The sequence below is a fragment of the Channa argus genome, chromosome 1, assembly GCF_033026475.1.
Source record: "Channa argus isolate prfri chromosome 1, Channa argus male v1.0, whole genome shotgun sequence".
Lineage (NCBI taxonomy): Eukaryota > Metazoa > Chordata > Actinopteri > Anabantiformes > Channidae > Channa > Channa argus.
In genome coordinates, this window is record NC_090197.1 from 23,544,831 (window position 1) to 23,564,262 (window position 19,432).

The following is a 19,432-nucleotide window of genomic DNA, read 5'->3' on the forward strand; positions in this document are numbered from 1 at the left end:
GCAGCAGCAGCAGCCATTACAGGGTTTTACATCCAACACAGGCTCACAAGAAACACTCAGTACCCGGTAAGGCACCCTTTAGTGTGCCATGCAACCCTTACTGAATTCACACCTTGATAAAGATATAGCTATTGAGCAGGTGGCTTCAAAACTAGTCAGTGTTTCACACACAGATGTAGGCAAACAATAAGCGTGGCTAGTAAGAACACCATTAGGGAGTCAAGATGCTCAGCCTCCGAGCGCCCTGCTGGGATTAGATGTTTTGTCTGGTGGCACAGAGACAATGTCTACTACCTCCTCAGATGAGCTAACTTAAGCTCCCCGGAGATCACCACATTGCTCCTTTGTCACCAGCAACCATAACGAAGGAATAATAACATTGACAAAAAAAAAAAAAAAAAAAAAAAGCACAAAATGACTTAGTGACCCGACAAAATTTAGGAAGAGTCACATACTGCTAGGAAAAAAAATTACAATTCATATGACACTAATCAATACTGTTCAGCTTTAACATTCAGGTGTGTTACACACTCACAGTTAAAATTAAAATAATGGCCAACTGTAACGCTTAATCAATAACTAGAGAGTTTTTTTTAATGCTCCACATTTACCTAATTGTTCATTTCTGTAGGGGTAACAAAAAAGAGGGAGGTAACATACACACTCTGCAGCAGTCTGTGGGTAGTTAACAGAGTAGATTGAGGGAGGTGGTGATGGGAAGGAGGGTGGGGTTGGGAGCTGTCTGATTGCTGTGAATAATAGGGAGATGGTGAGTGCATGGGGGGCCTTTTGTAGACATCACAATAGTAGCGGAGAGTCCCAGCACAGCACACAGATGCCCAAGTTAGGAGGGCAGCTGCCCAGCCTGAGGTGAAGGGTGCTGGAATACGCAGGGCCAAGAGGGCTGGATGGGCCTCGGGGTGAGGGTGGGGGGACCCCTATAGCTAGTCTACCCTCCTTTCCAGAGCAGCAATGCCCCTCCCCTCCTACTGTCACATGCATGGAAGTGTGTCTAGAGGGCGCTACCAAAAAAACACCACCAGTGAATTAACTGGTGGTAGGAGAGGAGAGGAGAAAAATAATAATATAGAGGTTATTTCATAAACTTGAGAGCTAATTTCATTGTAAGGCTGGTTTCATCCATCCAAGCTCAGCAGCTTGTTCAAGCAAGAGCAGAAGAAAGCAGAGGACAGACAGTGCTGCAGTCAGCCACAGTCTTTGTGCTGCAAAACTAGCTCAGCCCAGCAGAAATGGAAGCAGAGGGGAGGGGCATGGGAGAGTGTGTGCAAGTGTTAGAGTGTGTGAGCGAGCGGACAGAGCAAAAGGGAGAGTGCTAGGTGTGTGCGCGTGTGCATACGCAAGCTCACAAGAGCAAAGCAAAGCTTTAGCAGGCTGAGAAACAATTCAGCGAAGCAAGAGCAAAACAACGCACTCTGTCAGCAAGAATGAATCTTCTAAAATGCATTAATTAAAAATTACATACAGGAAAGAAAAGGATGAGACATGAGGGGGAGCAGAGAAAAACCGATGAGCTGGGAGGAAGGGGGTGAGAGTGAGTGAGAGGCACCCTGGAATCTGAATATGACATGTTCACACAGGAAGCAAAGGCCCCAGAATAGCAACAGGAAACTGGCCCTGGACTCTGAATACTGTCAGCGTCAGCCTCGCAAAACAAGGCTGCGCTGCACAGCGTTATGAAAGCTGATTTACTGAGAGAAGAGAGAGAATGAGGAAGGGAAGAGGAGGAGGGCTTAGGCATGGGAAAGAGAAAACAAGAATTTAGACAGAAAGAGGAATGAGAGAATGGCAGAGAGAAATATATATATAGAAAAAGAAATGCAGCAAAAGCACAGTGTAATATTGAAAAAGGCAGGGAGGGGGGCTGGGCTGAGTAGGAGAGGAAAAAAGTGGGCCGGCCTTGTCAGGCTGATTGCTCCAGAGCTATGTCGCAAAAACAAGTTTAGCTGCCGCAGGAGAGCTGGGCTGGGCTGGGCTGGGTTGAGCAGGGAATGGGATAGGAGGAAGAGGAAGAGTTTTTTTTTGTTTTGTTTTTTTTGGGGGGGGTTCAAGACTGGAAGATCCTCAGTTCTAGATCAGGAGGTTTAGCACAAAACATAAAAAGGTCAATCAAGGAGGGGGATCTCTTGTTGTGATTTGCTTGGTCTTCAAAGCTCTACATGGGATAAGAGTCAAATCTAAGTTTGAATGGAGGGGTGGGGTCCTGATTTACTGAGAAATTACAAGGTGGTAAGACTACATTCAAAAGAAGACTTCTAACTGATGAGCACAAAAGCAAAACAATCCTAAAAATGTAGCTGATATAAAACCAACAGGTCCATAAATATTAAACACACTCCAGTTTGGAGCCTCTAATTTACCACATATTACAATTAAGTTGTGAAATTCAAGAAGGCTTAAAAAAAAAAAGGTACCAAATCTGCTAAATTACACCATTGGTAAATGGAAAACAAACACCATTAACATAAATAAATAAGACAATATAGACCCTTGACTGTTCCTACAAGATAAATACGAGAGGAATAGGAAGATGGGGGAAAACAAAACCAGTGGGTGGCCCTGGTGGGATTAGGCCCACAATGATCAAAATGGACAAATAGTATTGTTTTTATTTCATTTACTTTTACTCTAGCTGGGTTTTTGCTTATTTATAAATCAGTAGTTTGTACTTGTTTATTGTATTGATTTGGTGGAAGGACAGGTGGACTTAAAAAAGGCAACACAATTTCCCTATGGGATAAATAAAGTTGTTTGAATTTTGAATCATTGACGGAAGGGTGTACAATAAGTCCTGGAAGGGGACCAGAAGGCGATTTCATGTGGGAGGTTGGCACAGCGGTTTGTGGTGGTCTACCATGTCTTGACATGGAAATGAAGTGCCACTTTTCAGGGAGTATGAAAATCTTAGGGTGAAAGCATGGACTCTGGACTGCTTTTCTAACTCAGTTAACTCAACACAACTCATGGTTTTCTGTCAGGGAAAACTTCTGGATTGTACCTGGCACCTATTATTTTCTTTGGTGTCACCTCTGTTGCAGGTTTAAGGGAGCTGGGGTAATACCAAAAATTGACCTGAAAACAATGTAAATTAATTCAACAGAGAAAACTGTCAATACTACTGAGTCACCTTGGCACAACAGCAATCTTCTCGTCTAAACTCTAAGGAAGCGTTTCTCAAACACATTTTTTCCAGCAGTCATTCCTCTGGCTTTGCTCAGCCTAGTCTGAAAATGTGTGTTGTTGCATAGAGAGCCACATACTAAAAACTAAAGACACCATTTCTAAAATGTCCTCTATTGTTCCTTTGTGTGATGATATCAACATTGTTTCTTGCGGTGTCACTATGATGACCAGCTACATGAGGGATTACTATATTTACAGTTGAAATTAAAAAAAAAAAAAAGTTAAAAAAATGTGAATGGCACCAAAAGGGAGTAGAGTTGGGTCCAATTAAACTGGTCAAATGCAGTGGTAAAAAAAGCCATCTTACAAGCTCCTTCTAGACAAGTAAGGCTACTTTGTCCAAAATATAAGATGCTGGATGCTGGACAATGTTTGAGCAACAATTCATTAGTATTATTAACAGTCCAACTATTGTCCGGAGTTGTGTTTTACAAATGTAACACAGCAGTAGATCGTCTGAGTGAGAAACTCAACTTGATTTCAGCAGGCACAACATGATAGAAAACTGTGGGAAACAGTATTTTGTTTACAGCCCTGCATCTAAAAGAAAACAAAACAAAAAAAGGTTCTATCATTTGACTAACAGAAACGTTGTTATCATAGCCATTATCTCACTTTAAATGTTTCCGACAATTCAGGACAGAGCAGTGTGCTTCATGCACAAGTTCGCACATAATACAGAAATTATACTAAGGGGTTTGAAGAATAAAGTCCGGATAATGTCGGGGGTGTCTTACTCTTTGCTTTCTCACAAACTCTTTGCTTTCTCACAAACATCCTCTCCAGACAAAGTTAGGAGACTGTCAGAATTCCAGTGCAAGCACTCAAAATGAAATAATTATAAATTGCTACCCCAAAGTTTGCAACACACATTTCACTATGCCATCATTTCAGCTCTTGATTTTCAATCTCCAGAATCACAACAATACAACTACTTTCACATTCTGTAGCAATCCTTGTAAGGAGTTAACTGACCTTCATGTGTGAAAGAGTCGTAGTGGTGCTTTAAGGTCATTCATTACAGTCAATAACATGACACATTTAATATAAAACAGTAAAAATGAGTTTTTCCTTCTGCTCTAAGCTAATACATTTTTCTACAAATAGCATTACAGTATTAGATCTGAAAATATATTTTACACTACAAATAGCACTATACTTCAGCTGTATTGCAAATGTATCTGTACTGGACTTTATCAGTTAAAATGCTTAAACTGTAAAAGTGTAGAGAGATTTCTCTAAAGACAACAGTTCTGGAGAACCAGTGGTAAACATTCAACAGTTAAACTGTGCATGTGTGTCCTGGAGCCACAGAGAAAACAAACCAGGAACCAGCTAAACCTGCTCAGCTAGTTCCATTATCGCTGCCTGTTTTTTTCCCTTCCCTATTCTGCAGCTCTTGTTTTCAGAGTTAACTGTTGCTTAACTACCTGTGCCTCCCAGCAGGCGCAGAACCTCCTGTACTCTCTGTTATTCCCACCTCAATGATGGCCTAACAGACGCTGGGCTTTTTGCACCTGGCTTAAACAGACCCATCTGTGCTCTGAATGAAGGTGGTGTCTGGCTGGCTGTCTATGAATGCTACTAAAGTAGCTAAAATGATGCTTACAGCTGCTGTTGGATTGGTACTCAAACAAGTTTTGAGCCAGATTAAAACAAATCACTGCAGGCTCTTGCAAAGGAAACTTTGCTTTTTTAATCAAACAAGCAGATCTGTCAGGGGTGTTTCAGGTTGGATAACATCCTGCTTTGCATTACAAGACACAAGTCAATTTAAGATTAGACTATCCAAAACTAAATTACTGCACAAATATGTATGAGTACTTATTACATAATTTTAATCTATAAGAAGAATAACCGGATCAGTTTTCTTTATCATGTTTTGAAGCTCTTCGGCCACCCAAAAACCAGTTCCTATAGAATAGATAAAATAAATCATTAATTAAGTAAAACATTTAGAAATAGTGTCTCACTTCCAGAATCGTCATAAAAACAATTATTGTTCACTAAATTTCTAAAATTACTTAACTTGAAAAACACTGGAGTCTTTTTCTAAAAAGCTGTCCAGTTGAAAGTTTGTTTTAGAGACAGTGTCACCTGTTTAAAACAAAAGTCTGAGTCCATATATACTGAATGAAGGATGCTTCCGTAATGATTTGATGCTGCTGACTTCCAAATCATTTGTAAATTTGGGAATTTTGATGGTTGACAGTTGGTGAAACTCCACTTAGCACCACAAAGGTACTGGTTTTGACATGCCCGCAACACTTGTAAAAGTCAATTCATCCGTTTTGACATCGGCTGTCAGGGTTGTACACTCAGGTACCATCTAATCTGCACACAGTGCCATGTGTGGATCTACAGGGGGGCTGAAGGTATAGGAGGAGAAAGGGGATCAGTGCATCTCACCCTTAGTCAGATTAATAGCTCTGCCAGCCAATCACACAGCAATGATAGGGAATCCCCAAGAAGTCCAAGAGAGAGGAAAAAAGGAAATAATAACAGCCCCGACCTGGCCTGCTCGGCCAACGTCTGAGCCCACAGAGAGATGTATAAATAAATAAGAGAAATAAATAAAAGAGGAGGGAAACACATCCTGAGGGCATCCCCTACTGGCATAGTCTGTGCTGCCTCTTACCCCTCCCTCCCTCTCACCATCTCCCACTCCAACCAATCACTCACGCTATTTGAAGTTATTTGCTTGCACTCCCTCAACTCCCCCCCACCCTGGCACCTTGCTGCCGACTCCACTCTCTCTCACTTTCATTCTCTCTCATTAATGATCTCATTTCTCACTCTCCTTCCCTGAGGCCCAGAATGAGGTTAGCACCGCAGTCTGACCTATAAACACTGCCATGGAAACTGCAACATGTTACAGCGAGACACCTTTTTAACGTGGATGCTGCAGAGGGGTAGGGGTGAGGAGGAAAGGGGATTATTTCACCTTTATCTTAGCCATAGGACTATCAAATGCTAGAATTACTTCACTTTCAACAATTTGTTTCCAGGCACAAATATTTTTTACCTCTCAGAGTAGATTTTTATTTTCTTTTTTTTTAAGAGCCAGTAAAAACCTGCACTGTTTGTACACATTTCACATACGCTTGGCATCAGCTTGTTGTTGTGTACTGTGTGTATGCTGAAGTCAGAGGCAGCGGTGAGTCTAAAGCAAAAGATGCCAGTGAGGATGTAGATTTTTAGTCATGTTACTTCTCAAATGCTTTAAAGATCATCTCACACATAATTTTAGACTTTACGGACACTGATTGACCCTACTGTGGTTAAACATGTAATACCCACTGAAGTTATAGCTCTGACAAAGCATAAAATATCAATCACATTGCTTGGAATAGATTGGTGCAGCTTAAGTGTTGGGTTATCAATCGATTGTACTGTGGGCCCAAAAATCCAAAATCTATCCCACATTTCTATACAGTATGCATCGTCTTCACATTAGAAAATTACGCCTTAAGAAAGCTCACTATTATGGGCTAACTCGTACTGCTATACCAATAATTTTTGTTACAAGAACGTTAGAGATAAAGATGAATTTTTCTAAATTTCAAAACTTAAGACACAGCTATGTTTAGTATTCTGTGAGAAAGATACACTATATTGCCAAAAGTATACGCTCACCTGCCTTTAGACCCATATGAACTTTAGTGACATCCCATTCCTAATCCATAGGGTTTAATATGACGTCGGCCCACCCTTTCCAGCTATAACAGCTTCAACTCTTCTGGGAAGGCTTTCCACGAGGTTTAGGAGTGTGTTTATGAAATGCATAATACACAGTGCTCGCAGTCTTCGCTGTAATTCATCCCAAAGGTGTTCTATCGGGTTGAGGTCAGTCAAGTTCTTCCACACCAAACTCACTCATCCATGTCTTTATGGACCTTGCTTTGTGCACCTGAATTCATTTATTTGGATGGGTGAGCAAATACTTTTGGCAATATAGTGTAAGTACAGCAGTATGTTTACTGCGTATTTATTTGTCTTTTAGTGGAGTTAAACTGAGACTGGCATAGAATCTCAATTGACTAAGGTTGCTTTCACACTGCCAGTTTAGTCCAAATCCATTTGTGTTTTCTTTGCATGTTTATAATAATTCATTTTACAGAACCTGGGTGCAGGTCAAAAAAACATCTGGTGCTAAAACCTGGACTCACCGGTTGTACTGATTGTGTGCAGACATCTAGAGTGAAAGGATGTTCTAGGGTAAATCTAATACATGCTGGTTGTAAAGAATGTGACTATTATGTGTCTAAAACATCAAATTAAATCTCTTACTCACTTTTACTAAAAAGTCATCTGCAGTGCTGTGATCAAAGTTTCTGACTATAGCTGCAGGAAGACATGATGCCCAACTGCTGGACTGACTGCAGTGTAGTGCCTGCTGTAGATCAAAAACCACCCTGAAAATTTAGGGCATAAATTTCTGAGATTTCTGAAGTTATCAAAAATATTTCATATTAAAAGGTCAAACTCTGGAGGTGGTTGTTGCTAATGAAGAGGAGGATTTAAAAAAAGTAACAATGAGCAAATGTTAAATAAAAAAAAAGGCGGAGACTCACCGGCAGACTGGATGGCCGGGCCTGCATGTTGTCTTCTTGACTGCTCTTGTTGGAAGCCATGGGCTGGTTGGAAGGAGGAGCACTGGACTGAGAGCTAAAGGAATCCTGGGAGAGTTCCTGATCAAAGGGACAAGAAAAATACACACAATAAATTTCACATATTAAAGGAAATCCCTAAATCAATGACTTTTTTACTGCTTTTTCTATAAAGTACAGCTATGCAACCACCTACACACAACAGATTTCAAATGGGCTGTACATATTTACTGTGTAATGCAATAAGGTATTGTAAAGCATGTCTGTGTCAACAGGAGGAGGAATATGGCATGGTAAAAGTCATGACTTACTTTACAGCTCAATCATTGAGATAAAATCTCATCAAAGCCATGTTGTTTTATTTTTACTAACAAGCTAAACTGACTGGCGAAGCTTTGCCTCGTTGTACTCTAGCAGTTCTTTTGTTATGTGGTCTAAATACTCCTCTTCTTACAATTCATTTAACCTTTAATTGAGCCTCTTTAACTGAATAATTAAACTTTATTTAAGAAACAAATCAACCATAGATGGCTTACATCAAAGGTTTATTCTAAACCTTACATAGCTGTTTTACAGTTAATGCCTTGCAGTGAGCCAACACATATTTAAATTAAAAAAAAAAAAAAAACTAAGTGTATACTGTTCATTCTGTCTATTCCATATACATTTCAACTAGGAGAAGACCCATCTGACAAGGTGTCCGAAGCAGCTACAGACAGTCTTTAGTTTCCATTAGCACTTTGAGCCACAGAGTTGATTGCAGCACTGATAAAAAAAAAAGAAGAAATTCAAAGAGCATGTGTCGGCTCAAAAATCTCCCGCTGCAAATACTAATGGAAACACAGATGGGCTCGAAACAGCACATCACATTATGACTGAAGTGTTGCTTACAAAGCTCTGTGTGGTGTTTTTACCTGTGGAGGAGGTGGGAACCTCTGATATGGTGACTGCTGCTGTTGTTGTTGTTGTAGGGGGGGTGTCTGTGAGTAAGGTGATGGCTGACCCTGCTGACCATGAGCTGGAGGCTGCTGGGATTGAGGAGGTGGAACTCCTGGTTGTTGCTGCTGCTGCTGTTGTTGTTGTGGGGGCCCTTGCTGCTGCTGTGGGTTTTGCTGTTGTGGTGGCTGCACTGGTCCAGTGGGTTGTGGATACCCAGGCTGACCTTGAGGACCCTGTGGACCTTGAGGTCCGGGACCCTGCTGCTGTTGCGGCTGCTGCTGTTGGGGAGGGACGTAAGGTGGCTGTCCTGGCTGAGACTGTGAGGACTGGTTATAGGGAGGCTGACTGGGAGGAGGGCCATGTGGACCTTGGGATTGTTGATAAGGGGGGCCTGGCTGCCCATGTTGGCCAGCAGGCTGAGAAGGGTGACCCTGCTGGGGGTAGGGGGGTCCAGAACCGCCCTGTGGTTGACCAGGATATGGAGGCTGCTGCTGTCCAGGGTGAGGTGGGGGGCCATGCTGACTGTAATAGGCCTGATTCTGCTGGTTGTAGCCTCCTGGGCCCTGTTGTCCATAAGCTGAAATCTAGAAATGAAAACAAAAGATTAGTGTAGATCAACATTTTTCCTTGAAAAAGGGAGACTACACAGATATGTGAGTAAATGAAGTAAACAACATGAAGTGGCTATTGTATCTGTCTGACAAAGAGAGGGAAGCTGTTTTCTTGAATCAAGTCCATGGTCAGACACCAGGCCAGTATGAGATAATCACAGCACACAATGTGCACAAGACCACAGATAGTGGACATGGTAGAGCTCTCTCTCTCTCTCTCTCTCTCTCTCTATATATATATATACACACACACATATACACACACACACATATATATATATATATATATATATATATATATACATACACACACACACATATATAGATACATATACACACACACACAAAGCATCAAAGGGAAAAAAGGGAAAAGGGATCAAAGGGCATTAAAAGGGAAAGACAACTGATCGGTCAAACCACATAAAAAAACACATCTAAGTGCTGGAATTCAGCCACATATTGCTTCAAATTACAGTCATGAAAATAAAAATTGAGTTTTGAATTCATCTCCTTGAACTTTAATATGAGGCTTTTTATATTCTACCTGATTGGGTTTGTGGTAAGCCTTTCAATACAGCGTTTCCCTTTCATTACCCTCAGAGCATGGAAGGAGAAAACCACTGACCTTGTGGAAAAAAAACCATAAATTAAAAAAAAAAATGAGGGGAAATAAGCCATGTGTTGTTTTGGGAGGATTCTGAGCCACTTAAGAATTCAAAGACGTGATAGTGAAGAGTTGCCACACACTTAAAACAACATGAAGTGGCTGTATTGTATCTGTCTGACAAAGAGAGGGAAGCCGTTTTCTTCTCTTTAGGGCACTTATCAAGTCCACGGTCAGACACCAGGCAGGCCAGTATGAGATAATCACAGCACACAATGTGCACAAGACCACAGACAGTGGACATGGAAGAAAAGGCTTCACTCTGCGGGATTGCTTGTATGCATTTCTCTGTTAAGAACTCTCTCTGGCTGAGAGAGTTCAAGAAGGGGCTTTTTTACTAGCAATAAGTAAGTACCTCCAGCAAACTGGATGTTTGCCGTTTTCAATTGGATGATGCTGTGAGAATGTGCTGCCCACTGTGCCTGTAGACATGAGTTGAATTTCCCCAACTTTTACTTTAAGGCATGAAAATCAACCAAACAGTGAACAATCGATGGACTGTTTTGTTTGAGGCTGTTCCTGAAGGAGCCGTTTTTTACTCTATTTTAAGTTTTAGTTTGAAAACATGTCAAATTAGGATGTTGTTGTCAGTACCTCCAAACCTATTCCTATCTAAAAACACAAAGATTTTCTAAAACATTTTTAATAAACAGTGTATTATTGCCGGCCATCTGTCTTTCAGTTCTAGAATAAATGGGCAGTTCCCGATTGGTTCTGTTTGAAAGTAAGATCCAGTTAGGCTTTTGGGGCAGAGTCTTTCGGAGTAATACCCTCAGACACTACCAGTTCAGCCGTTTCTTTCCCATCTTTATACCAAGATGGAGAGTAAACATACAATGCTGAAAAGATGACACTGTCTTGAGTAGCAAAACTGTGTAGCATTGGGTTGGGATGCAGAAGTCAGTGGGTTCGAATCCCATCCCACCAGGCGTGGCCCCGATAAAATGGGAAGAAGGTCATCCGGCGTACAAACTCATGCCAAAGTGCGAAACACGTTCTGCTGTGGCGACCCCCAAAAGGGACAAGCTGAAAGCCGTTTATTGTCTATTTCCTGACATACAACTAATTAAATTGACAGTTCTGGCTCATAACCACTCTCACAGTGCTTTTACAAGGACTAACCAGGTTACAATCGTCTTTCTCTGCAAAGCCGATTTCTTTAATGTCAAGTAACCGGGAAAGCTGATATCCTAAATTGGGCTAAGGCTTTAGGGAAACCCGAATTCCCTACATAGATTTTTCCTGGAGAACCTTGATTTCTCTACAATATTTACATGTTACCATGGTTCTAATCACCTTTTTCCAACAGCGTATGCACCCAACAAAAGGCTGCAGATGGGAACAAGCAGCTGAGTCAATGAGGAAGAGATTATTAATGGGGTGATGCTGTCCACATTAAGTATGACAAAAATTTTAACTAAATACAGGGTCCGTAGTAGAAGTGTCTCTCTCTTCTTCCTTTCTCTCTTCCTGTGCTGTCACTCCTCTGTGACACAATCACAGCTTAAAAAAAAATAATCAGAAAGCAGTCACTATATAGTTAGAATCATTGCACCAGGCTTCAAAATAAGTCTGAGGTGGTGGAGAAATTAGATTACACTGCTGCTGTGTTTATCCAGTTACCAGGTTACTTAAGAGCATGTAAATGTTGTTCTAAATACCTGAGGAATGCTGATTTCTCTGAGTAACCTGACTACATAAGTGCATGTAAACTTAGTCGCTTTGCAACAACAACAACTACTGGTCCTGAACCGGTGTAAACTCTCTTACAACTGATATTCAAGGAGGCTTAATCACTTTATCTTTTGTATGCTTCACATACCATTTTCACCAGTCCTGTATTGGGGAGTCAACCAACAGGAATAAACAAAACCGTACAACAGAATTTCTCACCAAGCAGCACCACAGGTTGTATCCACAAACTAGCTGTCCAAAGTGAGCAGGACAACTCCACAGCACTGTTTTTATTAGTCAACATTTTAAAAACAAAACAATATCTTATCAGCTAAGTTTTCATCCTCATTACACTAGACAGTGACTTACAATTTAGTGATGCAACTTGTGTTTAGATAAATTTGCCTCTGATGTTTTATTGGTCTGCCCTTATATAGTGCTTTTCTACCTGTTGGTACTCAAAGGGCAGAGACACATTTGCATATTGATGGAGGAGCTGTTATGCAGCTGGCCTACATTCACCGGGAGCAACTAAGATGGGATTCAATGCTCAAGGACACTCCAACATGTGACCGGAAAACTCTGTCAAAGGGACTGAAGGCCTGCTTATTTTCCAACTGTCCCTGCTTTCCACCGCTCCTCCAGTTTCTGATTGACTAACCAAACCTGATCAAGGTAATCAGCGGTGGTATCTGGAAAACAAGCAGGGTTGCAGCTCTCAAGGAGCATGGATCCCCACCCCTGGTCTAGAAGGTTTACTGTGAAGATGCAGGGGAAATAAGCATCAATTACTGACCTGCTGTCCATACGGGATGCTACTCATAGCACCAGGCGTTCGGCTCTGCATTCCCATAGGATACCTCTGAGGCCCAGGAGGAACATAGCTCTGGGCTGGGTAGGAGCCTCCCTGCTGGGGTCCAGGCCCTGTGGGAGGCCCTTGTTGCTGCTGTGAGTAGAGGTTCGGTCCACCATATGGCTGGCCGCGTATCTTCCCTACCTGGTCCATTGGGCTTGGAGGCTGTTAAAAAACAAAGAAGATTTGGAGTGAATTGATAAGTTCAAACATTGCATGGATACAATGGCAATTATGGCATCAAACGTGTATAAAAAGGTGCAATCTTAGAGATGATTGCCTATCAATCACTCATAGATGTGATGTTAGATGTCAAATCTTGGTTGATGATTACAAAGACTAGAATGCCCTTACTACCTTTTGCAGACAAACTACCAAGGTATAACTAGTTCCACAATGATGCAACAGATTGGACATTTTTTAGAATCATGGGATATGAGGATAATATTCAAGTCAAATATAGTTTTTTTGGAACCTTTCACAGGGTTTTCTTAAAAAAAAAGAATTGAACAGAAATAACAACTCTTGAAGAAACCTCATCACATCAGTCAGTCACTATATAATCAAACAAATATAGAACAAAAAGCAGGAGTAGAAGGGAAAAAAAACTGTAGTGGATTAACTTTCATACTAGAAAGGGAAAAAAAATTGGCCATGAATGAATGAACAAGCCCACTATATCCGCCAGGAGCATTTCCCTGCCCAGGAGATCATTGTGCCAGTGGGTGGATACTGTTACAGTAGAGACGTCGGGGAGGGTTTCTGTGAAAATAAGTTTAGGAAGTAGAAGTGTCTGTGGCGACTGGACTTGAGCCCACCCCTTAGCTGGAGCCACATCAGGATGGAGGCTGGTAGTGGTGTTGGAGTGGGCTGACCTTGGCCGACTTGGATTCGGGGAGATCAACATGGCCCAAGCAGCCAATGTTACCAGACCAGACAGGATTCTCTGGCTGGCGAGCCAGGGAGGGAAACAGAATAGACAAGGGAGAGGTTGAGGTTTTTTTTTTGGGGGGGGGGGGGGGGGTCAACAACTGGGGCCAAGGTTATGTAAGGTCTAATGTTGTGTGTGGTGTGTGTACATAAGTGATGACATTGGTGGAATCTCCCCAAAACAAAGCACTACTCCAGGGTCAAAAAAATAAAAGCAGAGAAATAAATTTAAGTTGGATGAACTAGTCTTCCTCTAGGAACCCAAAAAAATAAAAAAGTTCACGTGGGCTGTGTGGGCATCTTACTGGTTGAGGCATTCTAATGCCATGCTGTTGGCAGCTTCGGTGTATTCCCATCAAACCCACCCAGCGACATCGGAAAGTACAAGCCACAGTGGGGGCTTTGAAGTTGCAACACCTCCTGGCCTGCTGACCCCAGGCGGCAGACACAAAGCTTTCAAGGCTTCCCACGGTTATTAATCTGTGTATGTGTTTTTTTCCCTCCCCTAAAAACCTCTATTCCTTGGTTAAGAGAGACAACCACCAGGGCTATTTATAGTCCGCAAGATGGAGAGGGCAGTCTGCCGAAAATGTAACAGGTCCCAGCTGCACTGCTGTTTGAACCTGGGCCAGGCCTTGCTCTTCCTGGGCTTTAATAAAGCAGCAGGCTTTGGCACTCTATGAATGACAGTGCTGCATAAAAGATAGGAGGTTGGGTATGGGGGGTAGTTTAGCAGGAGGTTAGAGTTTGTGTGTGAAGATATAGATGTGTGTATTGGTGAGACGGTTTGGATCAACAGGCTGTCAATGTGGTTAACCAACACTATTCAATATAACCTATTCCATTCCAGGTTTTCCCTCTAGCTTCCCCCAGGCCACACTCTCCTTAGTTCTTCCAGGTTCAGAAGGGTGTGTGTGTGTGTGTGTGTGTGTGTGTGTGTGTGTGTGTGTGTGTAAACATAGGGAAAAGCATGGGGGTGTTACTATGCTCCCTAGGGTCATTACCGGCCGCACCGCGTGGATGGGGGGAGGGGGGAGTAACAGGCCCCAGTAGGCCTGTGGCCTCTAATGCACTTTTAACCCGAATGTGCATTGAAGGACACTACCCCTACTTCCTAATGTAAATCCAGACAGTCTTCAGCCTGAAGGTGACAGGTGGAAAAAAGAAAAGAGTAAAGCAGAAATCTGCTTATTTCTCATTTCTCAATCCATTTCAAACAGCTCTATCTGTGCAATTATGGCATCAACAACAAAATACTTCCATATTCGCATAAACAAAACAGAAGCCACTTATTTTAGTAGCCAGAAAGTTGCCATAGTGCTTTCCTAATGAGCTGCTAAAACAGTTAGACAGAGTCTCCTGTGTCATCTGTAAAGTGTGCTGCCGAGGCCTAAACCACCTGCAAACATCTTCCAACAATCATGAAAAATAACTTATATGCTAACAAACTACAAAGAAACAACACTAAAGGTAAAATCTATTTCTCAATTATACAAAATCTCCCAGCAATCTTCGGGTAATAAACAATCAACCTTCTCCCACTGCCCATCTTTTGCTTGCCAACTTCTGTTGATATTTTGCCAGCTGTGAGAATATGTCTACACTAGTTTGTTTACCCGTATTTCAATTAAGAAGACTGACACCTCAGGCCTCTGGCTCAGCATGGAGAGAGAGCAAGTAAAGTGCAGCAAGACAAAATTCATGGTTTCCAGCGCCAAGAGCCACATGGAGAACCGATGCTGACGTTTCCAGAACAACCACTGATCTCGCTCTCACATCTCATTTAACAGCAACTCAAAAAATGGACATAGCAGTCATTTGACCAGGTGATAACATAGCACACAGGTAAGTGTGAACTGTGCTTAGAAATGTTAACATAAACATATTTTCACATTGAGTGGAAACAATTGGCTGACAGAATAATAATTTATAAATATTATAAATATTTTTGATAAATACAAAGAAAAAGAAAAAGTTAACCTATTTGAAATGGGTTTTGGGGATAAAACCTATAAAAAAATAATGGCTAAATGCCACCCTATTTCCATGTTCACAAATATGCCAATCAAATTGGTAATAAAATGATTAGAGCCACAATGAGTTGTTTAGTAGTAGACTTATGAAAAGACAAAACTAAATAATTAACTATAATAATAATTATTTACCTCTACATTTTACCTAAATCCAAATTCAAAATCTTTGGCCTTTTGACATACAGCCATATAAAGAGATAACCTTGAACTTGAGTATCAGGGAAAGATAGCTTTTACAGTTTTATATTTCATGAAGTGTTAAGTCAATGAAACACAGCAGAATTAACCTTTGAAGAATAATTTAGGTCATTTTTCTAAAATCCCCAATCATAATGTCCAAAGTTACCACACATATAGTTAAGCAAACCTTTTCAACCTTCAACATTGGGGATACTTATTGGATACTTATCAGCCTGCAGCCTGGATGTGCTTGTTTGTTGCTGCAACTGACCTTTGCTTTTGACCAAAAACTATTAAAAACACATCAGTCAGACACATCAATGAGTGACATATTTCGGCATTCCAAAACTGACATTTCTATTTTTAACAAATGTTGCACCATATGCTCTTTTATGTCATATTTGTGGACTAAATTTAGTATCCAATAAATAGCTTACATGTGCACAAAAAATTAATGGCATATGCTCCATTTTATGTAACAACAATAATAACTCATAATGACTTAAGTTTTCAGTGCCTGCAAAAATCTAAGGAATCCAACCTTCTTAAAAGGTCTCGTTTTTCATACCTTAGCCTACACATCTGTGCGCTGCAGACTTAGATATAGCCACGGCCAGGCATTGCCAGCATTCATTGATCTGTTTACCAGCAATTTTTTGCATTGCTTAAGTTTTTCACATCTGATACACTATTACATGTCCTCCAAGATTCCAGTAAGTTTGGCTGGTGCCCTTGACAATGTGTATGTTGCAGAGGCCACTTCTACTGCATCTTGTTTATAAAGGCCAGTGACTGCTTTACAATATTCTGTTCCTCTTTCTCTTAGCTGTAGAAATGGCTAATTCTTTATAAAGGAAACCCCAAGGTTGAAGCGCTGCTGCTGCTGTTGAGTAAAGATCTTTAATACATTTTGCCTTGCTAATACCAAATTCTTTTTTAATCTCAAACATAAAGCTTTCATATTTATTTCCTCATCTTGTACAACCAGTTGAGCGTTTAATCACCCAAAAATTTTGATTAAGTATAGTTTTACAAATTAGGGATAGAAAGCTGATAATCTGTATCGACTCACTTTCACCCTGACAACCTTAACTATAAAAGTTCATTATGACTTTAATAATACTTTATTTGTTGGTTTGGACATTAGCATGTTTGTTCAGATCAAAGAACGAAAGTGCTTTGTTTCTAATCTATAGAAGGAAAAAGTCAGTGGTTTGAGGTAGTGGGGACACAAGATAGATCCAGTGGAAAGATAATAAGGCATGCTACACTATTAAGTTGAGTATTATTATGTCTTTATGCTTTAAAAAGCACATAACTACAATCAAAGTTCTGAATGTTAACTGGCTGCCACATAAGGGGAAAATTTCAGTTTCAAATTTGATATTCAAATTTGTCCGCATGCTGATTTGGCACAGTTTTTTGTTGGATGCCCTCACTGAAGCAACCCTCCCTAATTTCTACCAGGCTTACGATCTGCACTGTGTGGCTGGGGATGGGGAGGGGCTGTATGGGTTTCAGTGTCTTACCCAGAGGCACTTCAACATGTGGTCGGGAAGAGTGGGCTGCGATCCTCCAACCCTGTCGTTGATAGGCAGCCACTCTACCAACTGAGCCACTATGCAACATATTTCACAAAATTAGGCCGACTATGTTCATCATTTTAATTCTATGGTTGATTTCCTTTATGTAGTTTTAAGAATGTCCACTCAGTTTAATAAATTACTATTTGATTAAAATTTCAATTAAGGCTCATTGAGCGGACTTAAAATAATGAATCAGAGTAAGTCCCAAGTCAAATTGTCAGATCTAAAAGAAGAAACTGACCTAATGAATTAGTTTAGCGATAATATCTAATGTTCTGCTTGGCATTCATCATGATCCTGCAGTTGTTACATGTGGCCATAATTACTTGTTTGCAGACAAACATGGCAGATGACCAACTTTGGCAGCAATAGTAGTATAGTAGACATTAGCTGAAAGTTGTTAATCCCGGTAGAAGATGATTAGGGTTAGTCAATAAGTTTTGGGGTTGGGGTCAGGTAAAGCTACCATTCAAGGCGATAAGCCTCAGGAATGTTCTAAAAATTTCAGCTTTCATAAAAAGTAAAAAAATATTAAATTAAAAAAAAAAAAAAAGTGGGTCAAGTTTAAAAGTTGACGGCACTCTTTGTCTGGAGCCAGGTGTCCTTGTGGCTGCAGTAAGCCAAAACCTTTTACAAAAAGTAGTAAAGTCAATTTACAAAAATGAAATAAGTAAAGAGGACAACAGAAACAAAAGTCAGAACATAATTGCATACCTTATTTTCTCATTTTTAAAATTATAAGCTAAATAAAAACATCACAAATTAAAATTCGAGTGAATAAAAGCGGTCTATAATATTACGTGTAGGGAGATTCCCTGACACGCAAACAAAAAGCAGACAAAAAGGCTTTGCAGCAACCCACTCAATATTGTCTGAAAATGTCTAAGCTGGGAGGATTTTTTTTTTCAAAATGTTAATGGTATGTTTTGATAGTGGTATTATAGATTCCGGTTTCAAAATATTTATACACAATATTTTATGCAAATTTTGCCTTCATATTTTGACCATGTATCCTTTGTTTCCCAAAGAATGCGAATTATCAGAGAACTTTTAGGTGTAGTAATATATACACATACAAAAGACTAACTAAAAAGCTGTCATCAGAAGCAATGCTGAGCTAACTGTCCCAGATATTTTTAATGAAAATTCCAAAGCTTGTCCTAATGCATCTCTCCACACTCAACACTCTCAAACGTGCAAAACTGCATGACAACTCAACCAACAACATTGAACATTTTTTTCTGCTCAGTCATCAAACCAACTTTGTAGGAAACTCCTCCACCCCTTTTCTCTTCCAATAAAAAAACAAAAAAAATAAAACATATAACCACAATTAGCACATGGCTAATCTGCATAGAGGAAAGCCAGTGCACACTTGGCAGAAGAGGTTGCACTGAGTATATTGTGTCATGACCGGGCTGCTGCTGGATATTGCAACTATTTAAAGTGTGTGTGTGTGTGTGTGTGTGTGTGTGTGTGTGTGTGTGTGTGTGTGTGTGTGTAACATGGTGATGGGAATTTCTAAGGGCTTGGGGAGGGAGGGGATAAGGAGCAGTCTGGAGCAGTGCCTGAAAGCAGAACTGGAGTCTACAGGGCTGAGCAGATGGACGGGGGGCGGGGATAAACAGACGATAAACAACTGCTGCTAATTTAATCTGCCACACAGCAAAAGAGTCTAGCTCCATACCATTGTTCTGCATTAAAGCCCCGCAACATGAAACACCAACTCAGGACACCCATATGTGGTGGAAGACTTACACATGGACATGATTTCCCACCCTTTACTACCAGGTTTGGTGGGTTTTCTGGGTGAGACTTTTTTGTGTAGTGTACATGACATATGTTCACAGTAAACCAGAGAAACTTTAAAGTGAATATAAGATAAGATACTTTTTAGAAACATGAAAACTGAGGTTCTATCCTGGACTTCTTTAGTCATTTTCCTTGTAATTTTTTTCCTTTTTTTAATACATATTTTTAAATACTTTATTGGTCCTATGGGGCAAGTATTGCAATTAACAGCTGCCATTCAAGGTGCTACTACTATTTCCAGGTTCAATATTTTCTCCAACACAGCATTATTATACTTCATCAAGACACGTGAACGTTGATGCAGACCCATTCTCAGTTACATTCACATGTGTTTCTGTA

At 40.6% G+C, this 19,432-nt stretch overlaps 1 protein-coding gene across 2 annotated transcripts in view; it reads right to left on the minus strand.

Moving 5' to 3' along the window:
• Positions 1-19,432, minus strand: part of arid1ab (AT-rich interactive domain 1Ab) — a 56,401-nt gene that overhangs the window by 20,256 nt on the left and 16,713 nt on the right. For both annotated transcript variants that reach the window (XM_067508313.1, XM_067508323.1), the window contains exons 2-4: positions 12,496-12,717; positions 8,726-9,334; positions 7,776-7,892 (exon numbers count right to left, since the gene is read on the minus strand). In XM_067508313.1, coding sequence (XP_067364414.1) covers positions 7,776-7,892; positions 8,726-9,334; positions 12,496-12,717 — 948 coding nt within the window. The remainder of the gene's footprint in view (positions 1-7,775; positions 7,893-8,725; positions 9,335-12,495; positions 12,718-19,432) is intronic.